At 33.7% G+C, this 25,878-nt stretch overlaps 1 protein-coding gene across 2 annotated transcripts in view; it reads right to left on the bottom strand.

The window, feature by feature from the left end:
- Positions 1-24,870, bottom strand: part of LOC114104654 (UDP-glucuronosyltransferase 2B15-like) — a 30,061-nt gene extending 5,191 nt beyond the window's left edge. The window contains exons 1-5 of one of the 2 annotated variants that reach the window (XM_027950863.2): positions 24,147-24,870; positions 20,493-20,641; positions 8,679-8,810; positions 6,773-6,860; positions 5,493-5,712 (exon numbers count right to left, since the gene is read on the bottom strand). In XM_027950863.2, the coding sequence (XP_027806664.2) occupies positions 5,493-5,712; positions 6,773-6,860; positions 8,679-8,810; positions 20,493-20,641; positions 24,147-24,870 (1,313 nt within the window). The remainder of the gene's footprint in view (positions 1-5,492; positions 5,713-6,772; positions 6,861-8,678; positions 8,811-20,492; positions 20,642-24,146) is intronic. The other variant, XM_027950865.2, reaches the window with a different exon arrangement.
- Between the last annotated feature and the right edge of the window lie 1,008 nt (positions 24,871-25,878).

Raw genomic sequence — 25,878 nt, 5'->3', positions numbered from 1 at the left:
AAATATTTGTGTGTTTTTCTTAATCCTTCCTCACCTCTCGCAGGTTTCTGAACTGGCGGCTGTTCAGGTCACGAGGCTTATCCTCCATTTTGTCTCCTTTTTACCTATTTTTAAAAATGTCTTCTGCTCTACCTCAATTCTGTCTATATAATATTCTCAATTACACTGGTGTTGTCAAGGGATAGTGAGAGGGGTAGGGGGTCAGGCATGACTACCAGGGGTAGCTTAGAGGCCTTGGTGGTAAAAGTATGGTTTCTACCTTGATTGCAGCTACAAACATTTGAACATGTGGCAAAGGGCACAGAGCTCTACACAGAGACTGCTGATGTCCATTTTCTGATTTTAGACCATGTTATATAAGACATAAGCATTGAGGAAAAACCTGCAAGGAAATTACATGGGGGCTCTCCACAGAGTCCTTGCATCTTCCTGTAATCTATTCTTATTACAAATTAAAAAAAAAAGTTTCAAGAAAGGTCATGGAACTCTATATATAAAAAAGTGAATTATATTTTATGTAAAACAAAGCTAAACTTGCTGGCTGAGAGTCTTGCTCTGTGTGGTGTTCATTCCTAACACAAGAGACTCAATCCTCAGCTTAAAAGGCAAAACTCGTTTGACCTGTCAATGTAGTCTCAACTTCTTCCTATAGAGTTGATTTAGGGATTCCCAAGTGACTAAATGTTTGACAATAAGACAACAGGGAAGAAGTGTGCAACTGTGGATTCATTGCAAGTTTTTCTGGCTCTTAGAAGAACCAATGAAGTGTCAGTTGGATGTGACACCTATAACAGCCATAGCCATTTACTGGTACAAAAATGAAGCCAACCCACAAAGTTTAAAGAACCACCAGAGAAGTGAAAATGGATCTTCATTTAATTAGACGCTGATTTCAGATCCACTCTCTGAAGTCTTTGTAGTGTGAGATAAAAAACTTCTGAATTTTGAAAAAAAAATTATATATAACATTAGAATACATTTTGACATAATTGCAAATCAATGGAATATAATTTGCTCTAATTCAGCCCCCAGAACACCCCCCTCCTCATACCCTCCCTCTACTTAACTCTTTCTATTCCACTGATCTTTCTTTAATTTATTTATAGTTTTTTTCAAATAAGTGTTTTTATATATACTTGATATTGGGATTCACTGTAATATATTCAGGTATGTACATATGAAAATTTGGTCAGATTCATTCTACTCTTCTTCCCTTTTCCTTTCCCTCATTCCTCGTCCTCAATCCCCTTTGTTTACTCTATTGATCTTTCCTCTATTTTGATAAAATTCTCTCTTCTTCTTTTTTTTCTTTCTCCCCCTGCCCCCCATCCCATTCCCTGTTATTTTGGATTAACTTGTGTATATAAGGGACAACTTTTGACATTCTAGTTTTTGAGATTGATTCATTTCACTTGGCATGACAGTCTCCAGTTCCATCTCTTTTCTGGTTAATGCCATAATATCATCCTTTATGACTAATACTCCATTATGAATATATATCACATTTTCTTTATCCAGTCATCTGTTGAAGGGCACCTACATTGGTTTTATAACTTGCTTACTATGAACTGTGCTGCTATAAAGATTGATGTGGTTGAATTCCTGTAGTATACTGATTTCAGATCTTTTGGATATATACTGAGGAGTGGGATAATCTATGGTGGTTTCATTTCTAGTTTTCAGTAGTTAGGCTCATGTGCATTCTTCCTCTTCCCCAGTGTCACTAAATGTGTTCTCCACTTGGCACCTTCATACTTTTAATCTTGTCTGGCTTTTCCTTGAGCATCCTTTCCTGCAACACCACAAGGCCTGCTTATATTTCATGGTTGAGGTCTTGGCCCTCATGTCACCCCTCAGAGGTGCTTTTCCTGACCATATTAACATAGCAGCACTAGGCATTTTTCTATTATTTTGGTTGTTTTAAATGAATTTCTCTTTTATACCACATTATATTTTCTCTAATAATCCCCCCACAATACAAGATAAATACACATATCCTAAGTGATCACCTGGAAATATCATAATTAACTTGAAGGTACGTGAAATGAGGACACTAATGTACCCACTAATTGGATCAATGACATAGGGTTTGCACATGATATGATCTGCCATTTAGAAGATCCTAAAGAATCCACTGGAAGACTTAGATCTGATGGTAAAATACAAATTCAGAAAAGTAATAGGATACAAATCATCACACAAAACTCAATAACTTGTCTAATTCATAAACAGCAAACTCCCTGAGAAAGAAATCAGAAATTTCTTTAGCAATAGTTCCAAAGATAAATAACTAGGAATAATCCTAATAGAAGAGGTGAAAGTCTTCTTTCATATTCTATAATAAAAATTATGGAATATGGAAGAAAAAAGATACTATAATATGGAAAGATTTATTTGGTTCATAAATCAGCAGAATGAATACTGTTGAAATGGCCATCTGACTGAAACCAATCTACTGATTTTTGATAAAATTTCTGTCAACGTATTATATTTTGTCAGGAATTTTATTGGTTTCAGTCATTGTACTGTCATATGTAACTAATTAAAACAAAAAATATATATAAATGAAAGTCCTCACAAAACTAAGAAAAACAATCATAAAATCCGTATGGAAGTACAAAAGACTGAATAGTCAAAAAAATTTGAGCAAAAGGAAAAAAAGCTAGAAGTATCACAATATCCAATTTCATATAGCCTAGAGAGCCACAGTAATAAAAATAATATTGTAATTATAAAACAGATACAGACCAATGGAATACAATAGACTCAAGAAATAAACCCATAGAGTTATAACCATCTGATTCTTGAGAAAGGTGCCAAAAATGTATGCTGGAGAAATGATAGCCTTTTCTCAAAATGGTGCTGGTAAAACTGGATATCCACATGTAGAACTTTGCAATGTGATCCCTAACTCTGACCCTGAACAAGAATAAACACAAAATAGATCAATGACCTGAGTATAAGATCTAAAACATTGAAACTACACAAAGAAAGACTTCATGACATAGGCACAAGCAATGAGTTTTTCAAGAGAACTCCTATAATTCTGAAAGTTATAAGAAACATCAATAAATGGGACTGCACCAAATTAAAATGCTTCTGCATAGTAAAGAAAATAATCATCACAGTGAAGAAGCAGCCTACAGAATAGGATAAACATTTTGCCCTCTCCTCTTCAGACAGGATTAATATTCAAAATGTATAAGGAATTCAAAAGTCTTAATACCATAATATTCTCCAAATAAACCAGTAAATGAATAGGCCAATGAGCTGAACAGACATGTTATGGTTTGAATATAGATACCCCCCAATAGCTCATGTGACATCACAGGAATGTTTAAAGTGAGATAATTAGATGATGAGAGGTATAGTCTCATCAGTGGACTAATGTATTTGAATGGAAGTGATGTATTACTTTGTAGTAACTGTATCCAGGATGTGGCTGGAAGAAGTAGATCACTGGGGATGTGAACTTGGGGATTATATTTTGTCCCTGAGTCCCTATAACTCCCTTTCTCTGATTCCTGATTGCCATGAGCTGAGTAGCTTTCCTCTGCCATGATGTTCTGCTGTGATTTTCAACCTCATCTCGGGCCCACAGTAATTGAGTTGACTGATTGTGAACTGAATCTCTAAAACCATGATCCAAAATAAAGTTTTCCTCCTCTAAGTTAATTTTTTTCCTGTCAGGTATTTTTGTCACAGCAACAAAATCTGACTAATACAAATTATGAAAAAAATGTTCAACATCTTTAACCAGTAAGAACATGCAAAATAATACTACACTGAGATTCCATCTCAGCCCAGTAAGAATGACTATCATCAGGAATCCAAGTAACAATAACTGCTGGCAAAAGATTCAGGGAAAAAGAACCATTTATACACTGTTGGTGGAAATGGAAAGTAATGCATTCACTATAGACAAGAGGGTAGAATTTCCTCAAAAAACTAAATATAGAACTAACATATAATGAAGGTATACTACTGTTGGGTATATACTGAAAGGAATTAAAGTTATCATAGTAGAGTGATGCCTGCATATTTACACTCTTCATGGCACATTCACAGTGGCTAGATTATAGAATCAGCCCAGATTTCCATCAACATATGAGTGGATAAAGAAAATGTGATATATATCACACACACACACACACACACACACACAGAATTATTTGAGCCATAAAGAATGAAATTATGTCATTTGTAGGAAAAGAGATGAAATTAGAAATTCTAATATTAAATGAAATAAATTAAAAAATCAGACAAATATTGCATATTTTCCCTGATATATGGAATCTGGCAGGGTGATGTAATATATAAGTAACAGCAAGACTATTATACAAGAAGGAAAGGATCAGGAGAGGAGGGGGAGAGATTGTTAGGGTACTACAAAGTCTTCTAGGACATAATGTATTAACTGATATATTCATATTTAAGTCTGATGTTTTAATCTGTATTTTCTTTTCCATTTTTATGGCTCTTTTTCTATTCTTTCTTTACTTCTTTCAGAGTATTTTTATTATTCATTGTTCTACTACTTTCTTCTTGGAAATGTAATTTTGAACTTGTCCTTTAAGTGATACCTTCCTAAAATATAATATTCTGAAAGGAGAAATGAGAGCTGAATTGAAGATAGTCATTCTACTGAGATACAACTCCCATTTATCTTTGCAGTATGGAAAAGGTTAATTACTGAAGTTTTGTTTTATCAAATGTCATGTAGAAAATTTTATTGTACTTCAAAAGTTACCATAAATTTAAAAAGTCAACCATATGGAATGTTAGAAAAATACTTGAAATTCATATATCTGATGAGATAAAATATGGTAAAATATTATCATCAATAATTAAAATTTAAATAACCTGATTAAAAATGAGTAAATAATTGGAACTGACATTTCTCTCAAGAATATAAGTGAATGACCAATAAGCACATAAAGCAATGCTCTTTAGCTATAATGGAAATGCAAGTCAAGACCACAGTGAGCTACAATCCTAGTCACTAGATTGGCTATAATCAAAGAAACAGGTGATAAATGCTAATAATGATATGGAGAGATTGTAACTCTTATGTTGCTTGGATGCTGCAGAAAATTTTGCAACTAGTTTGTAAAACAGTTTGGAAGATCTTAATACATATAAAATTAACATATGACCCATCACTTCTATTAGGAATTATCAGAAGAAATGAATACTTATGTTTATACAAAGTTGTACCCATTGTTCATAATAATTGAAATTGAAAACAACAAAAATGTCCATAAACTGATGAATTGATAAATTACTGTGAATATGACATACCTATATTTGAAGCTGTCTACAACTCTGAAATCGTACTGATTAAACTGGTTTGAAATAAATAAGATTTAATATGGATTAAATCATTTAAATTCTTTCAAAACTACCCTCCTCAAAAATGGGATAAAACTTATACTCATTGATGAGAAGACAATCCTTCTATGAAAACTAACCAATGTCAAAGTTGTACTTACAAAGGGTCATTAATGACCATCCTCAAGGCCTTGAGAAGATCTGCACTTGTAAGTGTTCTGTAGTCCAATCTAATAGCTGCTCCCTTGGCCTTCACATGAGCAATGTTATCAGGTTGATCCGCAAACAAAGGAATGCCCACCATAGGGACACCATGGTAGATTGCCTCATAGACGCCATTGGTTCCACCATGAGTTATAAAAGCTTTTGTTTTTGGATGACCTAGGATTGAGTCAATGTCAGAAAAATTATTAATTAAAAATCTTAGAAATGAAATGAGAAATGTGTATTATAAGACATTAGAGGGAGCAGTGTATTTTAGATAATAGTTTATTGTAACCATTATCTTGCACTGAATTATTATTATTTTTTCATATCTCAGAGGAACAAGCACCTATGTCCACTGGAGTGCTAAGTGAAAACTACATGAAAGAGGGAATATATGACTTGAGACTTGATAATTGAACACAAGATTGATAGGTAGTAAAAAATTAGAACATTTTTTGAGTAAAGGAATCAACATGTACTAATGAAAAATACAGTCATGAAGGACATGTTAGCACATTTTCTCATTAAGAAAAAACCCAAAAACTGAAGTCACTAAGTTTGCTATGTAGCATGTCCAAAGCAGCAGGAAGTAGAATGGTGATGGTACTGAAATCAGAGAAAAGAGAGACAACACTTCATTATGAAATGTGTTATCACTTCATAATAAAGATTGTGCATTCATTTCTATAGAAAATAAAGAATCGCTGTTAATTAAAAAAAAAAAAAAACTGGCAGTTACTTTCGAGTGGTATTTGAAATACTTCAGCAAGAGGGGAAAGAATGAGTGAAAGATGTAAACTAAGGGGCTAGGGTTGTGGCTCAGTGGTAGAGTGCTTGCCTTGTGTGTGTGAACTACTTGGTTTGATCCTCAGTACCACATAAAAAATAAACAAAGATATTGTACCCATCTACAATTAAAAAAAATATTTTTAAAAGAGATGTAAAACAAGACAGAGAGACAATCCAGGAACTGACTGAAAAATTCTTGCAGAGGTAATTGCACCAGAAATAAAGATAACTTGGATTCTGTATATAATGACTGTGTATAATAAAATTGAAGCTTTTTACTTTGCTTTTCCAAACCATCCATGGGTCTGGAAAATAATATTTTAAAAGTTGAACATTGTGTTTGATTTTTTAAAAATAACAAGTATTCAATAAAATGTTTCCTGTTGAACTGTGAGTATCCAGATTGACTGTACTCATGTTTTCAGGATTTATCTCAGAGTCTTACCAAGAAGGTCATTCTGGGGGATCCATTCGTATATCTGAGTGTTGGGTCCTAATTTATCTGGCTTCTTGCCATTAAATCTCCATATGACCTGTTTGGTAAAGAAAGTATCTTATTCTATGATTTAAAGATTAAAGATATAATATGTTTGAATTCTAAAAATTTAAGAGATCATCTAGTTCAATATTTCACACATAATGAAATGAATACAAACAATTTTAAACAATGAGAATTCCTAAAATCTAAAGTAAAAGTCCACATTTATTTTATTTAATGTATTTTACCCTAGCTTTCATTTTTAAAATTAATATTATCAGGTTTGTTTCTTTTGAGTGACATAGATTGGACATTACATATATTCATTAGTTCTTTAAGGTACTTATTTCAGTTTGGCATTTTGTTTTTTAATACACAAAAGCAAAACAATACAGTCAGTTACTTGTGAGAAATAAATGAATTCTATTGAGGAGTTACATGTAACTTGTTTTAGTTGGCATTTTACTAAGCAGTAACTACAAGAATCATTTCACTGGCACATGTGAACTGTAACCCACACTTTATCAATTTAACCTACACTTTTATCAATATTGGTGGATATTAGCTTATTAGCAACTTGTAAATAATTACATAGGTTTTGAAATAAAGTGCAAAATTTTGATGTCGCTAGATTTTAAAAAACTGTTTGTTATTTAATGATGTACTACAAAGTCTTGGTGGTAGTCTCATACAGATTCAAGATATTTTTATGCCTAAAACCAAAACAAGGAGCTGACTTTGGAAATTGAAAGCAGACTTCATGAACTGGAGTATAATTTCTACGTGCTTAATTTCTATATGCAATGTGAATAGCAAAGTAACTTTAGTTCTGCAGAAAAGAAAAACGCTTGGGTGATTAAGAGAAGACTATATCAGATAGAAAACTACAAAGTAAATGGCTGTCACCCAAAGACCACAAGAGCATTCTGTATGTAGAAAATGTGGTATTGAAGCATTTTATGGAGCTGCATCTCCTGAATTCCACCCCATGCTAGGCTTGCTTCTGCTTAACTCTTCCTTAGACTGTCTTGTTTCTCCTTCAAAGGTGTTAATCTGATATTTTAGAAGCAAAGTTCTTTGGGGCACATTTTATAATGCACAGGGTCCACTTTGAGGGAGGGCTAATCTCTACACATTTTAAAATATTTTCCTTCCTCAGACATTATCTGTTAGTGCAAGCTGTTGTTTGTTTGTTTGTTTGTTTGTTTTTCTGCTAATACATGTGACTGAGTGTGAATTTAGAGTCAGGGTTTAAGGCTTGTTCAACTCTGGGTAGCCTTTCTCCTCAAAACTCCAGGAACAGTTCATTAAGGAAACCTATTTTTTTTTTTTATGGGAGTATTTTGAACTCATAGTTTCCGAAGTTCAGCACACGTTTGGCAGACTCCAATGTTCTGGGCCAGAGATGAGGTGGAATATGATTCCAAGAAGCTTATTCTTAAGGAAGGAACAAGGGATTGCATAAGATATCTAAAATCATGGTAAAATTTAGCCTTTTCCAATACCTGATTAATATTATTGTGGTGGTCCAGTTATGAGTTAACTTTTTATAGCTTTCTGATAACATTTGCTGTGTATATGGTGCCCTCAGGAATCCTGCATGGAAAAGGAAGAAGTGGCCGGGAAGAATGTAGTATCTGTGTAAATGGTGTGATACCCTTAGAATTAAAATCTCACAATGAATCTGTGAAAAAAAATATATAAAAGAATGTATATATAAAAAATGTATATATATGTATATATCATGAATTATATATACCATGATAGGTTTTTTTTTTCACAAAGGATGCATCTTTAATTAAATCCTTTGTAAATTTTATAAAGTTTAACAGACTTTTTCATACTTATCCATTAAGAGGGCACTATTTCTTACCTTTTGTGGAATCTGTGCAAGAGCAAATGCAATCATATTGGCTTTCTCTTCTGGCATGTTAGAAACCATCGTCCCCAGAGAAAACACCACAATACCATTTTCTCCAGAACTCTGTACAAATTCTTCCATTTCCTGTGAATAAAACATTTGCTCCATTAAAAAAGTTTAACATGAGGGAATAGATGATGGCAGATTAGAGGAAGGCTGCCTTCTTAATTCCTCCAAGGATCAAAATACAAGTAGTGAGAATACTGCTTCTTAGTGAGGTAGGTGAAAGAAGGATTTCACTAAAATTCATTACTGGACAATCAGAGTTATCTCAGAGACTCAGAAGTTTGGGTTCATTAAACAAAGAAGACTACATTGAAACCAAAGTATTTATGGAAGTGGCTGTACTAGTAGTAATGGTGCTGTCTACCACAGAGAAAGGAAAACACAGAGAAAAAAAACACAATGGACATATTTGGTATGAAAAAACCTGAGATCAGAAAAGCAGCCTGAACTTAGCTGATCCAGAGGATGCACTGTACACTGATGATTGAAAAATTATGTTTCTTTACTAGGTGGGGAGAGATGAGGTGGAGTAATCTTGAAGTGGCCATACTTCAGCTGCTGCTAGTACTGGGAGATCAGAGCAAACACTGCTGCAATGCGTACTGTGTGGCCTAGTGAGTACCTAGTTAAATGGAAGGGAAACAGGCACAGAGAAGATTTTACTCCAGGGGAATCAAGTCAAAAAAGCAAAGTGGGAGCACAACTTGCTTTTCCTTTGAGACTGGTGGTTCATGTGACCAGGTGAAGTGGGTAGAGAATCTGAAAATGCAGGTGTAGAAATACTCAGAGCCTAAGCCTGGGAGATCTATATTGGTGGACCTCAGAATAAATGGAGGATGAGCTCCCCTGCTGTTATGGGCTAATTTGAAAATTAAGTCAGGCTGACTGCATTTTGCTCAGACATCTCACCCTGTGCAGAACTGGTCCCCCTTTCTGCATGAGCCCACTCACACAGAGCTGACATCTCTACCCTCACCCACTTGCACACTGACCACATGTATTTAAACTCTGGAACTAATGCAAATTTGCTTCCTGATTATGTATAAAAAGGTGCCGATTCTGAGAACTTGGTGCTTTCCACTTTATCAATTGTGTCCTATGATTGTACTTGCCTCTTCCACCCCCATTATTTGTGGTTTTTGTGTTTTTAAGCTGTCCTCCCTCCCCCGCCACCAGTGTTCAGTGTCTTGGGCCATAGAACTGTCTGCTTTCTTCTCCCTTGGCCCTGGCCAGAACATTTCCTTTGTCTTTCCTTCAAAAAACCCAGAGTTTTATTTGGGATTTTGGAATAGCATCTTAACACAGCCAAATGAATAGAATTCTTGGGAGGCTACTGAGATTCAGACTCCCTACAGAGATCAGCAACTGCCAGGCCCTAGGTGTGTGTCCCATTTACTCTCTTCAGATCAGACTTCCAACCAAGCCCTTGAGCTCTGATTAGACCTAAGCCTCATCCATCAGGACTCCCCTCATACAACACCACAGCTTGGTGTGCATAGATCTGTCTGTGTAGGCAAAGCTCCAACTAACAGTTCTTCCCATTCCATCCTATGTCATACTGGTAAGAAGGAAAGCTGTCACTTGTTTAAAACAGCTACAGCCTTAGGCAACTCCAACTGGTACCTCAGAGACAAACACAAGGAGAAAGAGGATAACAAAATCCATCCCTTGCTCTGGCTCTTCTTACATAGCTTAAGAAGAAATGGAAAGAAAGATAGTTGGGCATAGTCGGTGATCATCCATTCTTGCTGACTATTTTGACCACTTCAGTTGAAATTATTTTTTCATTTATCATTAAGAATATTTTTACTTTTTCTTATTTTCTCTCTCTCTCTCCCTCTCTCTCTCTCTCTCTCTCTCTCTCTCTGTGTGTGTGTGTGTGTGTGTGTGTGTGTGTGTGTTCTTCCAGTGGTTCATGGACATATATCTAAATTTTTTTTCTTAGCATTTTTTAAAAATGTAGTTATTTCCTTTGCCTTGTCTTTTGAGGGTTAGGATTTTTGATCTGTATATTTTTGTTCATTTTGTATTTTTTTATTTGTTCGTTTCTCTTCCTCTTTTTTCTTCTACTGCTGATAGCCAAAATCTATTTTCTTTTTTTCTTCCTTTACTTTTTTCTTTTTTTTTTCTCCTCCATCCTCATAACTGTCACCTGCCACACTTCTGCTGCATTCTCTCTGTTCACTTTTGAGAACTGCAAACCCTTTTTCTTCCTTCCTATCATGCTTCATTTCCTCTTAACTGTATTTTTCATCATCTTTTAGAACTAATTGTTTTATATAAGTCCTGTTTCCACCATTAACACTCTTGAAATTATTACTTATGTGGATGACATCCTTGATACCTGTTTGTTGTTTTAATGCTGGATCTAGTATGGTTATACACCATTTTGTTATTGTTGATGTTGTTATTGGCAATTGCTGACCCCACCATTTCTGTGTTTTTTTTTTTTTTTTTTTTTTTTTTTTGGTAGCAATTGACATTGTAGAAGTCATAGTAGAATCCAACTATTTATTTTAATGCTGTTTATTGTTTGTATAATTTGTTTCTACTGTTTGATTCCACCTATTCTGTAACTGGATATCTATAGTGTTACTACAAGTACAGGGTAGAGAAGTCTCCAGCTAAAATAAATTCAGCCAAAATACAGTTTACCTTCCTCCACATACAAATTAATGAAACTCAATCTCTGTCTATACTTTAATACAAAGATAAAAACACAAACTATTTATAAAGCCACCTTAAGTAGAAACAGCTGGGGGTGGGCTTTTAGCTTCCACCTATGGAAATCCATTGCCACAGCAAAATCAGAAAGAATTAATGCAAAGCCTGTGAATACCACATTTACAAGGGTGCCTCAATCCAGATTATTCTAGGACATGTTGGAAAGTAAAGACAATGCCCTATATAGAGTGAAAGAAATATCCTCATCTAAAAGATATATAAAATTCAACACAGGTCTCTAACAAATATGTAAAAGCAAGGTAATATTAAACCACATAAAGTATATAACTCACCAACAAATGACCCCAAAGATATTGTAATAAATAAAATATCAGATAAAGAATTTAAAAACTCACTATAAAATGATCAATGAATTCCTATAGAACACAGAAAAACATTTGAATGAACTAAGGATGTTATTATAGAATACAAATGAAAAATTAAATAAGAAATATTGAAAGAGAACCAAATGTGAATCTTGGAAATGAAAGACAAAATAAATAAAATGTTCAGTTTGAAATCTCTATAATACAGTAGACAATGCTGAAGACAGAATCTGAGATATAAAAGAAAAAATGGTCAGCCTTGAACATTTAGGCAGTTTTAAAGTAAAGAAAATATGTAACCATGACCAGAACATACAAGAATATTGGGAAAACATTAAGAGATTAAATTTAAGAACCATTGGAATTGAGGAGGATTGTGAAAGGCAGGATAGGAGAAATTGATAGCCTCTTTAGAAAAATAATAACAGAAAATTTTTCAAACTTTGAGAATAAGACAGATACCCAGATACAGAAGGATATATCCAGATATGGAACCCCAAATACACAGGATAGATAAAGAAACTTTCTACAACACATTATAATTAAAATGCCTAACATACAGAACAAGAATAGACTTTTAAAATCCTTAAGAGAAAATTGACAGGTTACATTTAGAGGCAAGACAATCAGAATCACTTCTCATTTCTCAGCACAAACTCTAAAAGCCAGAAGATCTTGGAGTAATAAGTTCCAACTCCTGAAAGAAAATAACTGTCAACAAAGACTGTTATACACAGCAAAGCTATTATTCAAAATCAAATTAAAACTTTCCTAGATAAGCAGAAAGTAAAAGAATTCAGAGCAACTATATCAACAGTACAGAAGATATTTAATAAAATAATTCTTTTGGAAGAAATGAAAAACAGACCATAGAGTTCAAAAATGAACAAATCTGATTTGAAGAATAATTAAGGAAATGAAAAACAGGACCAAATTAAACATAAATAAATCAAAATGACAGGAATTAATAAACTTCCCTTTGTAATTATTTTGAATATAAATGGTCTCAGTTCTCCAATTAAAACATATAGTCTGTCAGAATGGATTATAAAAGAAGACCCAATGATACATTGTTTGTAAAATATGCACCTTACAGATAAAAACAGCCAAAGGCTGAAGCAAAAGCATAAAAATAATATATAATGCAAAGGGTAAGATAAAATAAGCAGGATTAGCTAATCTCATAGCTGACAAAGTAAACTTCAAAACAAAATTAATCAAAAGAGACAAAGATGGTCACTTCCTACTGGTAAAGGAAATAATTTAAAAAGAAGATATAAAAATTATAAATATTTAAGTCACAAACATGGGTCCAACTAATTACATAAAGGAAACCCTACTCATATTAAAGCCTCAGATAGACATGAATACAATAATACTGGGTGATTTAATACAGTTTGTTTATAATACTGGGTGATTTAATACAGTTTGTTTATCAAGGTCATTCAAACATAAAGTCAAAGAGAAGACTCTTTGGATCTGAAAAATATTATAAGTCTAATGAACTTAAAAATATCTATAGAATATTTCATTCAACAACATCTGAATACACTTTCTTCTTAGCATCTTATGAAACCATCCCCAAATAGACCACATTTATGATGACAAAGCCACTCTCCTCAAATACAGAATAATTGGTATAATTTATTATATCCTATCTGAATATAATGGGATTAAATTAGAAATCAGCATGATTTCTAAAACCATACCCAAACTATGTAAACATATGAAAATTGAACAGACTGTTTTGAATGAAACAAACAACCCCCCCAAAAAAAATGGATTATAGAAGAATCAAGAGAAAAATTTAAAAATTCTTAGACTCAAATGAGAAGAGTAATACAACATATCATAATCTCTGGATTAGTATGAAAGCAGTTTAAAGAGAAAAGTTTATAGCTGAGTGCCTGTATAATAAAATCATAATGATTCCACATAAAAAGCTATTCATTTCAAGGCCCTTGAAAAAGAAGAACAAACCAATTCCAAAACCAGAAGAAGAGCAGTTAGAAAAGAAAGATATATATGAGATACAAAAATAAGAAAGAAAGAAGTCAAATTATTAGTTTGTAAATGTATAATTCTATACACAGAAGACCCAAAGGACTCCACCCAAAGATTGCTAGAGCTAATAAATAAATTTGACAAAATAGCTTATTATAAATCAACATACAAAAATCAATAGCTTTCCTATATACTGACACTGAATAAGCAGAGAAAAAAATCAGGAGAATGATTCCACTCACAATAGCCTCAAAACAAAACAAGCAAACTAAAAGCCCCTAGGAATAAATCTAACAAAAGAGTTGAAAGACCTCTACAATTAAAGAAAGAAATTAAAGAAGACACATAAGAAATTAGAAAGGCCTCCCATGTTCATGGATAGGTAGAATTAATATTGTTGAAATTGCCAACTATCCAAAGCAATATACAGATTCAATGCAATCCACATAAAAATACCAATGATGTCCTTCACAGAACTAGAATAAACACTCCTAAAATTCAACTGGAAAAATAAAAAAAACCCAGAATAGTGAATGCAAATCTAAATTCAAAAAGCAATCCTGGAGGCCTCACAATATCTGTATTCAAATTATACTATAGAGCATGGAGCCATCATATCACCCAGGCATACCACTTCTGTAGTAACAAAAACTGCTTGTTACTGGCATAAAAGCAGACACATTGATTAGTAGTACGGAATAGAAGACAGAGAAAACCCCACATATGTATAGTCATCTGATCCTTGACAATGGTGCCAAAAACATACATTGGAGTAAAGATTGCCTCTTTAATAAATGATGATGGGAAAACTGCAGAAGAATTAAACTAGACCCTTATCTCTCACCCTTCACAAAAATCAATGACCTAGAAATTAAAGTAAATATAATACAACTCCTAGAAGAAAACATAGGGTCAACATTCCAGCATATAAGCACAGACAATGACTTTCTCAAATAAGACCTCTAGAGGTCAGAAAACAATGCCAAGAGATAATAAATAGGAAGGCATCAAATTAAATAGCTTCTGCACAGCAAAGGAAACAATCAGAATTGTGAAGAGAGAACTTATAAGATGGAAGAAAATCTTTGCTATCTACCTTCTGACAAAGGATTAATATCTAGAATATATAAAGAATTCAATAAACTTTACACTAAAAATCAAACAACCCAATTAATAAGTGGAAAATAAATTAAACAGATGCTTCTCATAAGAATAAGTATAAATAGCCAACAAAAATATGATAAAATGCTTAATATCATAACCAATTAGGAAAATCAAAACTATACTGAGATTTCATCGTATACTAGTCAAAATAGTAGTCATTGAGAATAAAAAGGGTAATAAATGCTGGAGAGGATATGGAGAAAAACGAATACTCTTACACAATTGGAGGCATTGTAAATGGCTATGGAAATCAGTATGGAGATTCATTAAAAGAGTAAGCATGGAACAATCAGGTATACCACTTCTCAGTATTTATCCTAAAGATTTAAAGTCATCTTATTACAGGGATATACACATACCCATTTTACAGCAATATAATTCAAAATGGACAAATTATGGAATCAGCCTAGGTGTCTGCCAATGAATGAATGAATAAAGAAAATGTGGTCTATATACACAATGGAGTTTTATTCAGCCCAAAGAACTAAAGATCATTACATTAAGTGAAATAAGTCAAACTCAGGTCAAAGGTTGTATGTTTTCTCTCATATGTAAAAGCTAGAGAGGAAAAAGGAAAATAAAGATGGGATGGATCTCATGAAAATCAAAGGGAGATCTGGTGAGAAAGGGATCAATGGTTGGGAGGTGGGGAAAAATGGGGAATTTCTGGAAAATTATATTGGCCAAATTATATTGTTATATTGTGTGAATGTATGAATTTGTAACATAAAATCCCATCATTAGGTATAACTATAATGCACCAATAAATGTGTTGAAAAAAAAGAGAAACAGAAAATACTAGAAATAATTTCTATGTAAACTAAGAGGAGAAAATCATGTATTATTAGGAATTTGGTGTCAATGGCTATTTTTAAATTGATCCAAACATTTATCAAAATTAAACTAGACCCTTATCTCTCACCCTTTTGAAAGAGATGTGTATTATGGCATTCAAGTTCTACTAGGCTTACTTGTATAAACATGTCTCCCTGTGTGTGCTTGTGTTTGTGTGTCAGGAAGAAATGACCTAGAGCCATTAAACAGTAATTTGAGAGGTGATGTTAGAAATTATTACATGTAGACTCTTAATTTTGTAACTCTATTCATTACTAATGTCAATTTTTTGTTAGACAATATAGCTAGTACTTTACTTGGCTTCAATTGTTACATTTCTAGGAAATCACTTGGGTTTATTCTAGGCAGGTTATCTGGATAATTTTTTAATTTGAAATTATTAGTACTTATTTCTCTCCTAGTGAGCACTGAAGAAAAGTTACTGGGATTTTTTTTACATGTTTATAGTTCTTATCTCTATAATACTTATTTTTTCACTTTATAATTTGTGAGAGTTTCTCAGTGCTTTCCTCTATAACATCCCATAAAAGCTGGAGATTAACAATCACTGGCATTCAGAATATAAGTAGTGTGGTTGGATTTTCTTTTACATAATCTTAACAATCCTCTACTTGTCCATTTCAGAACCATACTGATCCACAATCAGCATTTTTACTGCATTGGAATGATACATGTATATGGGTGATCATTTGTTTGGGTTGTTTATATGTATCATCTTTTGCCCTGAAATTTGTAAATAATATTGAAATTCCACAACAATGAACTGTGTATAAGTGGCTGTAAATAACCCTTATCACCACCTCATATGACCAATGGGAACTGTTGCACACTGGTGTGTGTTCCTCTGGACCTTTTATAGAACTGGCAAAAAAATACAGTACCCCTTCATGTTCAAAACACTAGAAACACTAGGGATAATAGGAACATATCTCAACATGGTAAAAGCTATCTGTGCTATGCCCAAGACCAACATCATTCTAAATGGAGACAAATTGAAAGCATTCTCTCTAAAAATTGGAACAAGACAGGGATGCTCTCTTTCACCACTTCTATTTAATATAGTTCTTGAAACACTGGCCAGAGCAATTAGACAGATAAAAGAAAATAAAGGGATACAGATAGGAAAAGAGAACTCAAATTAGCACTATTTACTGGCTATATGATTCTATACTTAGAAGACCCAAAAAATTCCACCAGAAAACATCTAAAACTAGTAAATGAAATCAGCAACATAGCAGGATATAAAATCAACACCCTTTAAATCAAATGCATTTCTGAAATTCAGTGACAAATCCTCTGAAAGGGAACAAGGAAAACTACCCCATCTACAAAAGCCTCAAAAATAAATAAATAAATAAATAAATAAATAAATAAAATACTTGGGAATAAATTTAACATAAGACATGAAAGTCCTCTACAATGAAAACTACAGAATTCTAAAAAAACAAATTAAAGAAGACCTTAGAAGAGCAAAAGATCTCCCTTGTTCTTGGATAGGCTGAATTAATTTTGTCAAAATGACCATACTACCAAAGAATCATACTGATTTAATGCAATCCCAATCAATATCCCAATGACATTTCTCATAGAAATAGAAAAAGCAGGCATGAAATTCATCTGGAAAAATAAGAGAGCCTGAATATCTAAAGCAATCCTTAGCGTGAAGTAGGTAGCATCACTATACCAGATCTTACCCTATACTACAGAGCAATAGTAACAAAAACAGATGGTATTGGCACAAAAGTAGACTTGTAGACCAGTGATATAGAATAGAGAACACAGAGACAAACTCACATAATTAAAGTTATTTTATATTAGACAAAGGTGCCAAAAACATACACTGGAGAAACAGTGCTGGGAAAACTGGAAATCTATATGCAACAAAATGAAATTAAACCCCTATCTCTCACCATGTACAAAACTCAACTCAAAGTGGATTAAGGACACAGGAATTAAACCACAGACAATGTACCTAATAGAAGAAAAAGTAGGCCCCAAACTCCATCATATCGGATTAGGCCCAACTTCTTTAATAAGACACCTATAGCACGAGATTTAAAATCAAGGATCAATAAACGGGATGGATTCAAACTAAAACGCTTCTTCTCAGCAAAAGAAACAATTAATTAGGTAAAAAGAGAACCTACATTTGGGGAGCAAGTTTTTACCATATGCATATCAGACAGAACACTAATCTCTGGGATATATAAAGAACTGAAAAAGTTAAACACCAAAAAAACAAATAACCCAATCAATAACTGGGCCAAGGAATGAACACACACTTCTCAGAAGATTATATACAATCAATCAACAAATATATGAAAAAATGTTCAACATCTTTGGCAATTAGGGAAATGCAAGTCAAAACTACTTCAAGATTTAATCTCACTCCAGTCAGAATGGCAGCTATTAAAAATACAAACAACAATGAGTGTTGATGAGAATGTGGGGGAAAAGGCACACTCATACATTGCTGGTGGGACTACAAAATGGTGCAGCATTGGAAAGCAGTATGGAGATTCCTTGGACAACTCAGAATGGAACCATCATTTGACCCAGCTATCACACTCTTCAGTTTATACCCAAAGGACTTAAAAACAGCATACTACAGGCACACAGCCACATCAATGTTTATAGCAGAATAATTCACAATGGCTAAACTGTGAAACCAACCTATATGCCCTTCAGTATATGAATGGATAAAGAAAATGTGGCATATATACACAATGAAATATTACTCAGCATTAAAAGAGAATAAAATCATGGAATTTGCCATTAAATGCATGGCATTAGAGAATATAATGCTAAGTGAAGTTAACCAATCCCCAAAAAACAAAAGCTGAGTGTTTTCTCTGATATAAGGGGGCTAACTCATAATGGAGATGGTGGGGGGCTTGGGATGAATAGATCAACTGTAGGTATGGCAAAGGGGTGGTCAGGAAGAGAAGATATAGGAAAGACAGTGGAATGTGATGGACATCATTACCCTAAGTACATATATAAAGACATGAATGGTGTAACTCTACTTTGTGTACAAGCAGAGACATGAAATATTGTGCTCCATATGTGTAATATGAATTGTAATGCATTCTGCTGTCATATATAACAAATTAGAATTTTTTTAAAAAAGAAAACTAGTTTCTGTTATATGTGTAATTATATCCATTATGTCTTTTACATATTAACTAATTGATATTATTGGGAACTACCATACAAGACCTGAACTGGTTACATTTACAAGAGAATACCTACAGTAGTTAGTTTCAGCCATATTGTTTTTTTCTCTCAAGTTGAATATAATCCAAATTCATGTACACAGTAGTGTTTTGGGTATGTTAAAATGAATTACCTGTAAAAACACCCAAATATTATTATTTCTAAACATTAAGCCTACCTTTTTGGTATAGTTAGGATCTTTAAAAGTAGATAAAGTTCAGTTATTTAGAAGGAAAAAAAAATGTTTTATAGATACAAAAAAGAAATAATTACAACAGCTAATATTACTATGGATCCTATGTTTGTACCAAGGATATTGTGTATCAGTATTATATATTTTTTCCATGTAACACAATATGAAATTGAACTAATAACAGATAAGTAAGCATCATCACATGTAAGAACTACCTCATCCATGTTTACATCATTTGTTATCTGCAGTCTTGTAACAACTTTCTGAGTGTTTCCTCTGTATTATCTTTCCCTCTACAATCCAATTTGGTGACTGCATTTTGAGATTTTTTTCAAAAGAGAAAATTTATTCACATCTCTCTCTTTTAAAAAATTTACTTTTCAATTGTAGTTGGATGAAATCTATTTTATGTATTTATTTATCTGTTTATTTATTTATTTTTATGTGGTCCTGAGGATGGAACCCAGGGCCTCACACATGCTAGGCAAGTGCTCTACTGCTGAGCCACAACCTCAGCCCCTTCACATCTCTCTTATGCTTAACTCTTTTCATGGAATCCCCAATGCACTTAATAGATTCTTTAAACTCCTAGTTACCTAACTTTCACTTACCTCTCTAGCATTATCTGCTCTTTGCTGTCCTACTCCTGCTACACTACTCTTGAAGTTCTTGGGAGTTTCCCTTACTATTTATTTTTATTGTATGTGCTTTTCTTTTTGTGTCTTCCTCTCTCCCTCAACCCCTTTTCTTATCCTGTGCATTCTTTAGAACTCACCTTAGTTATCAAGGATTCTAGGATGTTTCTCATGATCTTTGCTGGAGGTTTCCTTAGCATTATATAATTTCCTTATGATAACACACACAAATTTATTCCTTGTTATAGTCCTTGTACTCAGCTTGAATGTAAGGTCTGGATGATGCAGAAACTGTGTCAACTTTATATCTCTCTGTATCTAGCATTTACCTCTGGTAGATGTGAGTCACTTAATAAATATTTTCTTTATATTTAGTTGAATAATTGATTGATTTTTTCTTATGAATTATATAATGAAGGCATAATTTTAATGACTAGTCTCAGAGGATGCCAGATTTCCTATATTCTTCTGTGACAATAATGAAATGCCAGTGTGTTTGATGGCATAGAAATGCCGAGTATAATTGGCAGAATTCTTTATCTTTCTTTTCATATCTTTGACTCAAAATCTCTGAATTAGGAATGTAGAATCATTTCTACCAAAAATGTCAATCTTTAAACAGAACAAACAGGAGCAGATTTACCTTAGGGAGGGGTTTGGCAGGTTTACAGTGGAGTCCTCCAACAAAGTCAAAATTTGGTAAAAGTGGACGAGGAAATTCTAAATCCCAATAGGTTCGAATGAGCCAAAAATCAGCTTTCCCCATTGTTTCATATATTGTAGTGGGTCTCCCTGGATCAAGAAAAGAAAAGATGATGAGAGACTTGTATCCTGAATGCCTCATATAATTTCCATGAAATGAACTGGATTAATGTTGTCAAGATGCTTAAAGTGCATGTATGTATGTGTTTGTGTGTGTTTGCATCCTAAAATTGATATTTTTTTAAAGAGAGAGAGACACACACACACACACACACACACACAGAGAGAGAGAGAGAGAGAGAGAGTTTTTAATATTTATTTTTTTTTTTAGTTATTGGTGGACACAACATCTTTGTTTGTATGTGCAGAGGATGGAACCCCCGGGCCGCACGGATGCCAGGCGAGGGTGCTACCACTTGAGCCACATCCCCAGCCCCTAAAATTGATATGTTTTATAGTGTACTTTTTTGTATACTATAATTGATATGTTTTACATATGTTAATATGTACATAAACTAATTGTGTGGGTACTTTCTAATGTTCCATCAGTATATATACAATCACAAATAATTACTACCATAAGCCAGCATAGAAGTAACATATTTTATTTTATTTTCTCTCTAAAACTGTAGAATAATCTAAATTTTTAAAATCTTTGTGAGCTCCATAACCAATCAGTGTTCCCATAACTGTAAAGACATCTTTTCTAGGAGTACTCAGTCTTATTCTCACAATTGAACAAACCATTCCCTTGATTCTTGAATCCACAAGTGAACTGTAATGGTTAGTGAGTATGTCTGAATTCCTAGTGACCACTACTGCAATTGCCTCCTATTAGGAGATTAATAGTATTAACTCGGTAATATATATGTATTTGAAAATAACAGCCATATAGTTTTTACAAATCATTAAAACAGAGATTTGTTCTCATGCTCAGTTTAGTTCATATTGTGTTAAATAGTAAATATTAGTCTTTAAAAATATAGACTAATAAGGTGTGGTTCCACTCCACACAAAGTTTTAGGCCTCAAGGCATGGTTTGTTTGTTTTTTTATCAAAGGAATGTGAAGTATGAGATAGCTCAATATATAGCTCTCTGCATCTGAGATAGAGACACTATTTACTTAACTGTGAAGGAATCTTTAAGGTAATTCAGATAAATACTTTAATTTCTAACTGAGGAAATAAAGCTACACAAAAATAATTTTCTCCATGGTACATACATATTGTTATGCTAGTAATACATATGTATGTTATTAATGTACATGTATATCATCATTAAAACATTTAGGGAAATTAATGACTGTCCTTAAAGATGAAAAAAATAGTAAAGTGCAGACAAATCTTCCATGATTCAATTTGCAAGTTATTGCTTCCTAGAGCATTCCGTACAAGTGATTGCCACTGGTTTCTAATTGACCCTATAATGTAAAAGCCCTTTTTTTATTGGTGAGACCATTTGTTCACCTTATATTTTCATTCCATACTTTTTTAAATTATTATTTTTATTTGTTTTAATTTGTTATACATGACAGTAGAATTCACTTATACTTGATATATCATACATAGCTGGGATATAATTTCTCATTTTTCTGAGTATACATATTGCAGAATCACATTGGTCACACAGTCACATATATACATAAAGTAATAATGTCTGTTTCATTCTACTGTCTTTCTTATCCCCACATCCCCTGCCTTCCCCTTCTTTCTCTTCCCTCTACCTAATCTAAGGTAATGCTATTCTTTTTTTTTTGCCTTTATACATGTACACTTTTTTTTGCATTACAATTCTTAATACACATATATACCACAAATTTTATATCTCTGTTTATATATAAAGTATGTTGGCACCCAATTCAAGTCTTCATACATGTACTTTGTATAATCTTTTTTTTTCTTTTTTTTTTATTGGTTGTTCAAAACATTATAAAGCTCTTGACATATCATATTTCATACATTAGATTCAAGTTGGTTATGAACTCCCAATTTTACCCCAAATACAGATTGCAGAATCACATCGGTTACACATCCACAATTTTACATAATGCCTTATTAGTAACTGTTGTATTCTGCTACCTTTCCTATCCTCTACCATCCCCCCTCCCTCCCCTCCCATCTTCTCTCTCTACCCCATCCACTGTAATTCATATCTCTCCTTGTTTATTTTCCCATTCCCCTCACAACCTCTTATATGTAATTTTGTATAACAATGAGGGTCTCCCTCTATTACCATGCAATTTCCCTTTTCTCTCCCTTTCCATCCCACCTCATGTATCTGTTTAATGTTAATCATTTCTTCCTGCTCTTCCTCCCTGCTCTGTTCTTAGTTGCTCTCATTATATCAAAGAAGACATTTGGTATTTGGTATTTGTTTTTTAGGGATTGGCTAGCTTCACTAAGCATAATCTGCTCTAGTGCCATCCATTTCCCTGCAAATTCCATGATTTTGTCATTTTTTAGTGCTGCGTAATACTCCATGGTGTATAAATGCCACATTTTTTTTATCCATTCATCTATTGAAGGGCATCTGGGTTGGTTCCACAGTCTAGCAATTGTGAATTGTGCTGCTATGAACATCGATGTAGCAGTATCCCTGTAGTATGCTCTTTTAAGTTCTTCAGGGAAAAGTCCAAGAAGGGCAATAGCTGGGTCAAATGGTGGTTCCATTCCCAGCTTTCCCAGGAATCTCCATACTGCTTTCCAGATTGGCCGCACCAGTTTGCAGTCCCACCAGCAATGTACAAGAGTACCCTTTTCCCCACATCCTCGCCAGCACTTGTTGTTGTTTGACTTCATAATGGCTGCCAATCTTACTGGAGTGAGATGGTATCTTAGGGTGGTTTTGATTTGCATTTTTCTGACTGCTAGAGATGGTGAGCATTTTTTCATGTACTTGTTGATTGATTGTATGTCCTCCTCTGAGAAGTGTCTGTTCAGGTCTTTGGCCCATTTGTTGATTGGGTTATTTGTTTTCTTATTGTTTAATTTTTTGAGTTCTTTGTATACTCTGGATATTAGGGCTCTATCTGAAGTGTGAGGAGTAAAAATTTGTTCCCATGATGTAGGCTCCCTATTTACCTCTTTTATTGTTTCTCTTGCTGAGAGAAAACTTTTCAGTTTAAGTAAGTCCCATTTGTTGATTTTTGTTATCAACTTTTGTGCTATGGTTGTCCTATTAAGGAATTATCTAATGTAATCACATTACACTACCCTTGCTAATCCCCTGCCCCCTCCTTTTCCCTCCCACCCCTCTGCCCTATCTAGAATTCATCTATTTCTCCCATGCTCTCCCGCCCTACCCCACTAATGAGTAAACCTTCTTATATCAGAGAAAACATTAGGCATTTGTTTTGGGGGGATAGGCTGACTTCACTTAGCATTATCTTCTCCAATGCCATCCATTTACCTGCAAATGCAATGGCTTTGTTCTTTTGTAATGCTGAGTAAAATTCCATTGTGTATATACACCACATTTTGTTCTATAGTTTTACTTACAGAAAAGAAAATTTTTCTGATTTTATACTTACGAAAGGTCAGCTTCAAAGTCATAGAAAATTTAGGATTTCAAATAATAATTAAAGAATCAACTTACCTAGAACTTCACTGTAAAACTGATTCCATCTCTTCACATCAAATATTTGGAACCAAAAATCAAAATAAAGCATATACACTGTATTTTTAACCCTCTCCATGAATGTCATTTGATCACTTAATTCTGACATAACAATAGGCACATAAGAAGGAGGAACTGTAAGTCCACCACTGTATTTTTCATATGTGTAGCCAAAAGTGAAGCGGAGAGTGTATACAAATGGTATTTTAAGTAGCTCTGCCAGCAGCTCACCACAGGGACCAACTGCATCTGCAAGAACCACATCAAATTTTGATTCATGTAGTTTCATCATAAGTTTCTTGTTGAAAACTACATTTCTGCAGAGTTGTTCAATTGTATCAGAATAGTCCTTGAAAAATTTTTGTACTAATGAATAAAATTCCCAGAAGTCATCTTTTGGAGTATCATAAATCCATTCATGGATCCATTTGGAGAAACGTTCTTCCAAATGTTGTTTACTTGAAGGTGCAGGGTAAACCTCAAAATTAATAGCAGATGTTGTCTTGGGATTAATAAGAATGGACGCTGTTGATGTCAGAACAGTCACCTCATGACCTCTCTGGAGAAGTTCATCCAGGATTGCCTTTATGTTGATCCAATGGCTGTATTCTGTGGGCCACACCAGCACTTTTCCACAGCTTCCAGAGCTAAAGTAACACATCAGTTGTATCAGCAGAAGAACCGAGTTCCTTTTCACAGACATATTAGTGCAATGCAATGCTTCTGTTACATTAGCAGCTCTTCTTTTCTTCAATTTCTCAGGCTTATATCTCTCAGGATAAATCAATCCAAAGTTAAAGTATAACTTCTGCACTTCAAAGTACAATTGTACAGGCTGATCATGTGGATGATAGAAGAACAAATACAAGGTAGAGTACCTTAAGGTTATAAAAACTTGTTTAATATCTCCTTTATTTTTGTAAGTGCTATTTTCCAGATAAGACTTATTGATCTCTCATATGTACATTACCTGTCTTACATATTGTATTTTAGAATGATATCAAGGACAGTGGCAACTGAAAGGATCTCCTATGTGTATCAAATAATAATACATCTGACACAGCATTTATTTGATAATCTGATTCAAGGGTAATTTTGAAATTTTCTTGATATATACAGATACTATACGATTCACCAATTTAAAGTTTATAATTCAATGTTTCCTAATATATTCACAGAATTTTGCAATCATATTTTATATGGACTTAAACTCAATTTTTCTTCTCAGTTTATTCCATTTTATATTCTTATAACAAAATACCTAAATCAAGGTACATTATAAGTAAAAGACTCATTTTGATTATGGTTCTACTGCCTGGATTGGCATCTGATTATGGCACTGGTTAGCACACTCTGGCTATGTCATAGCATGACAGAAAAATAGTATGGCACTTGGGTATGTGCCCAAGAGGCCAAACATTTGGGGTGACCCCATTTTATACCAACTGTCTCTTGCAGTAACTTATCCAGTCTTGCCAGATCTAACCTACTCCCATAGACATGTTAATCCTTATTAATTAAAGTCTTAATCATTGCTATGATATGAAAATAAGGTATCCCCTCCCTGAACTTCTGTTAATGCAGGTCTATTCAGGTGTAAAAACATTAGATTATGAGAACTATAACCAAATCAGTCCAAATTAGAGTGCACTGAGTGGGTGTAACTGTAGGCAGGTGAAGCTTGGCTGGTGGAGGTGGGTTGTTGGGGGTA

Source organism: Marmota flaviventris, chromosome 7 (assembly GCF_047511675.1).
Source record: "Marmota flaviventris isolate mMarFla1 chromosome 7, mMarFla1.hap1, whole genome shotgun sequence".
NCBI classification, from domain to species: domain Eukaryota; kingdom Metazoa; phylum Chordata; class Mammalia; order Rodentia; family Sciuridae; genus Marmota; species Marmota flaviventris.
The sequence above is the reverse complement of the archived record's forward strand: the minus strand, read 5'-3'. Positions and strand labels throughout refer to the sequence as shown.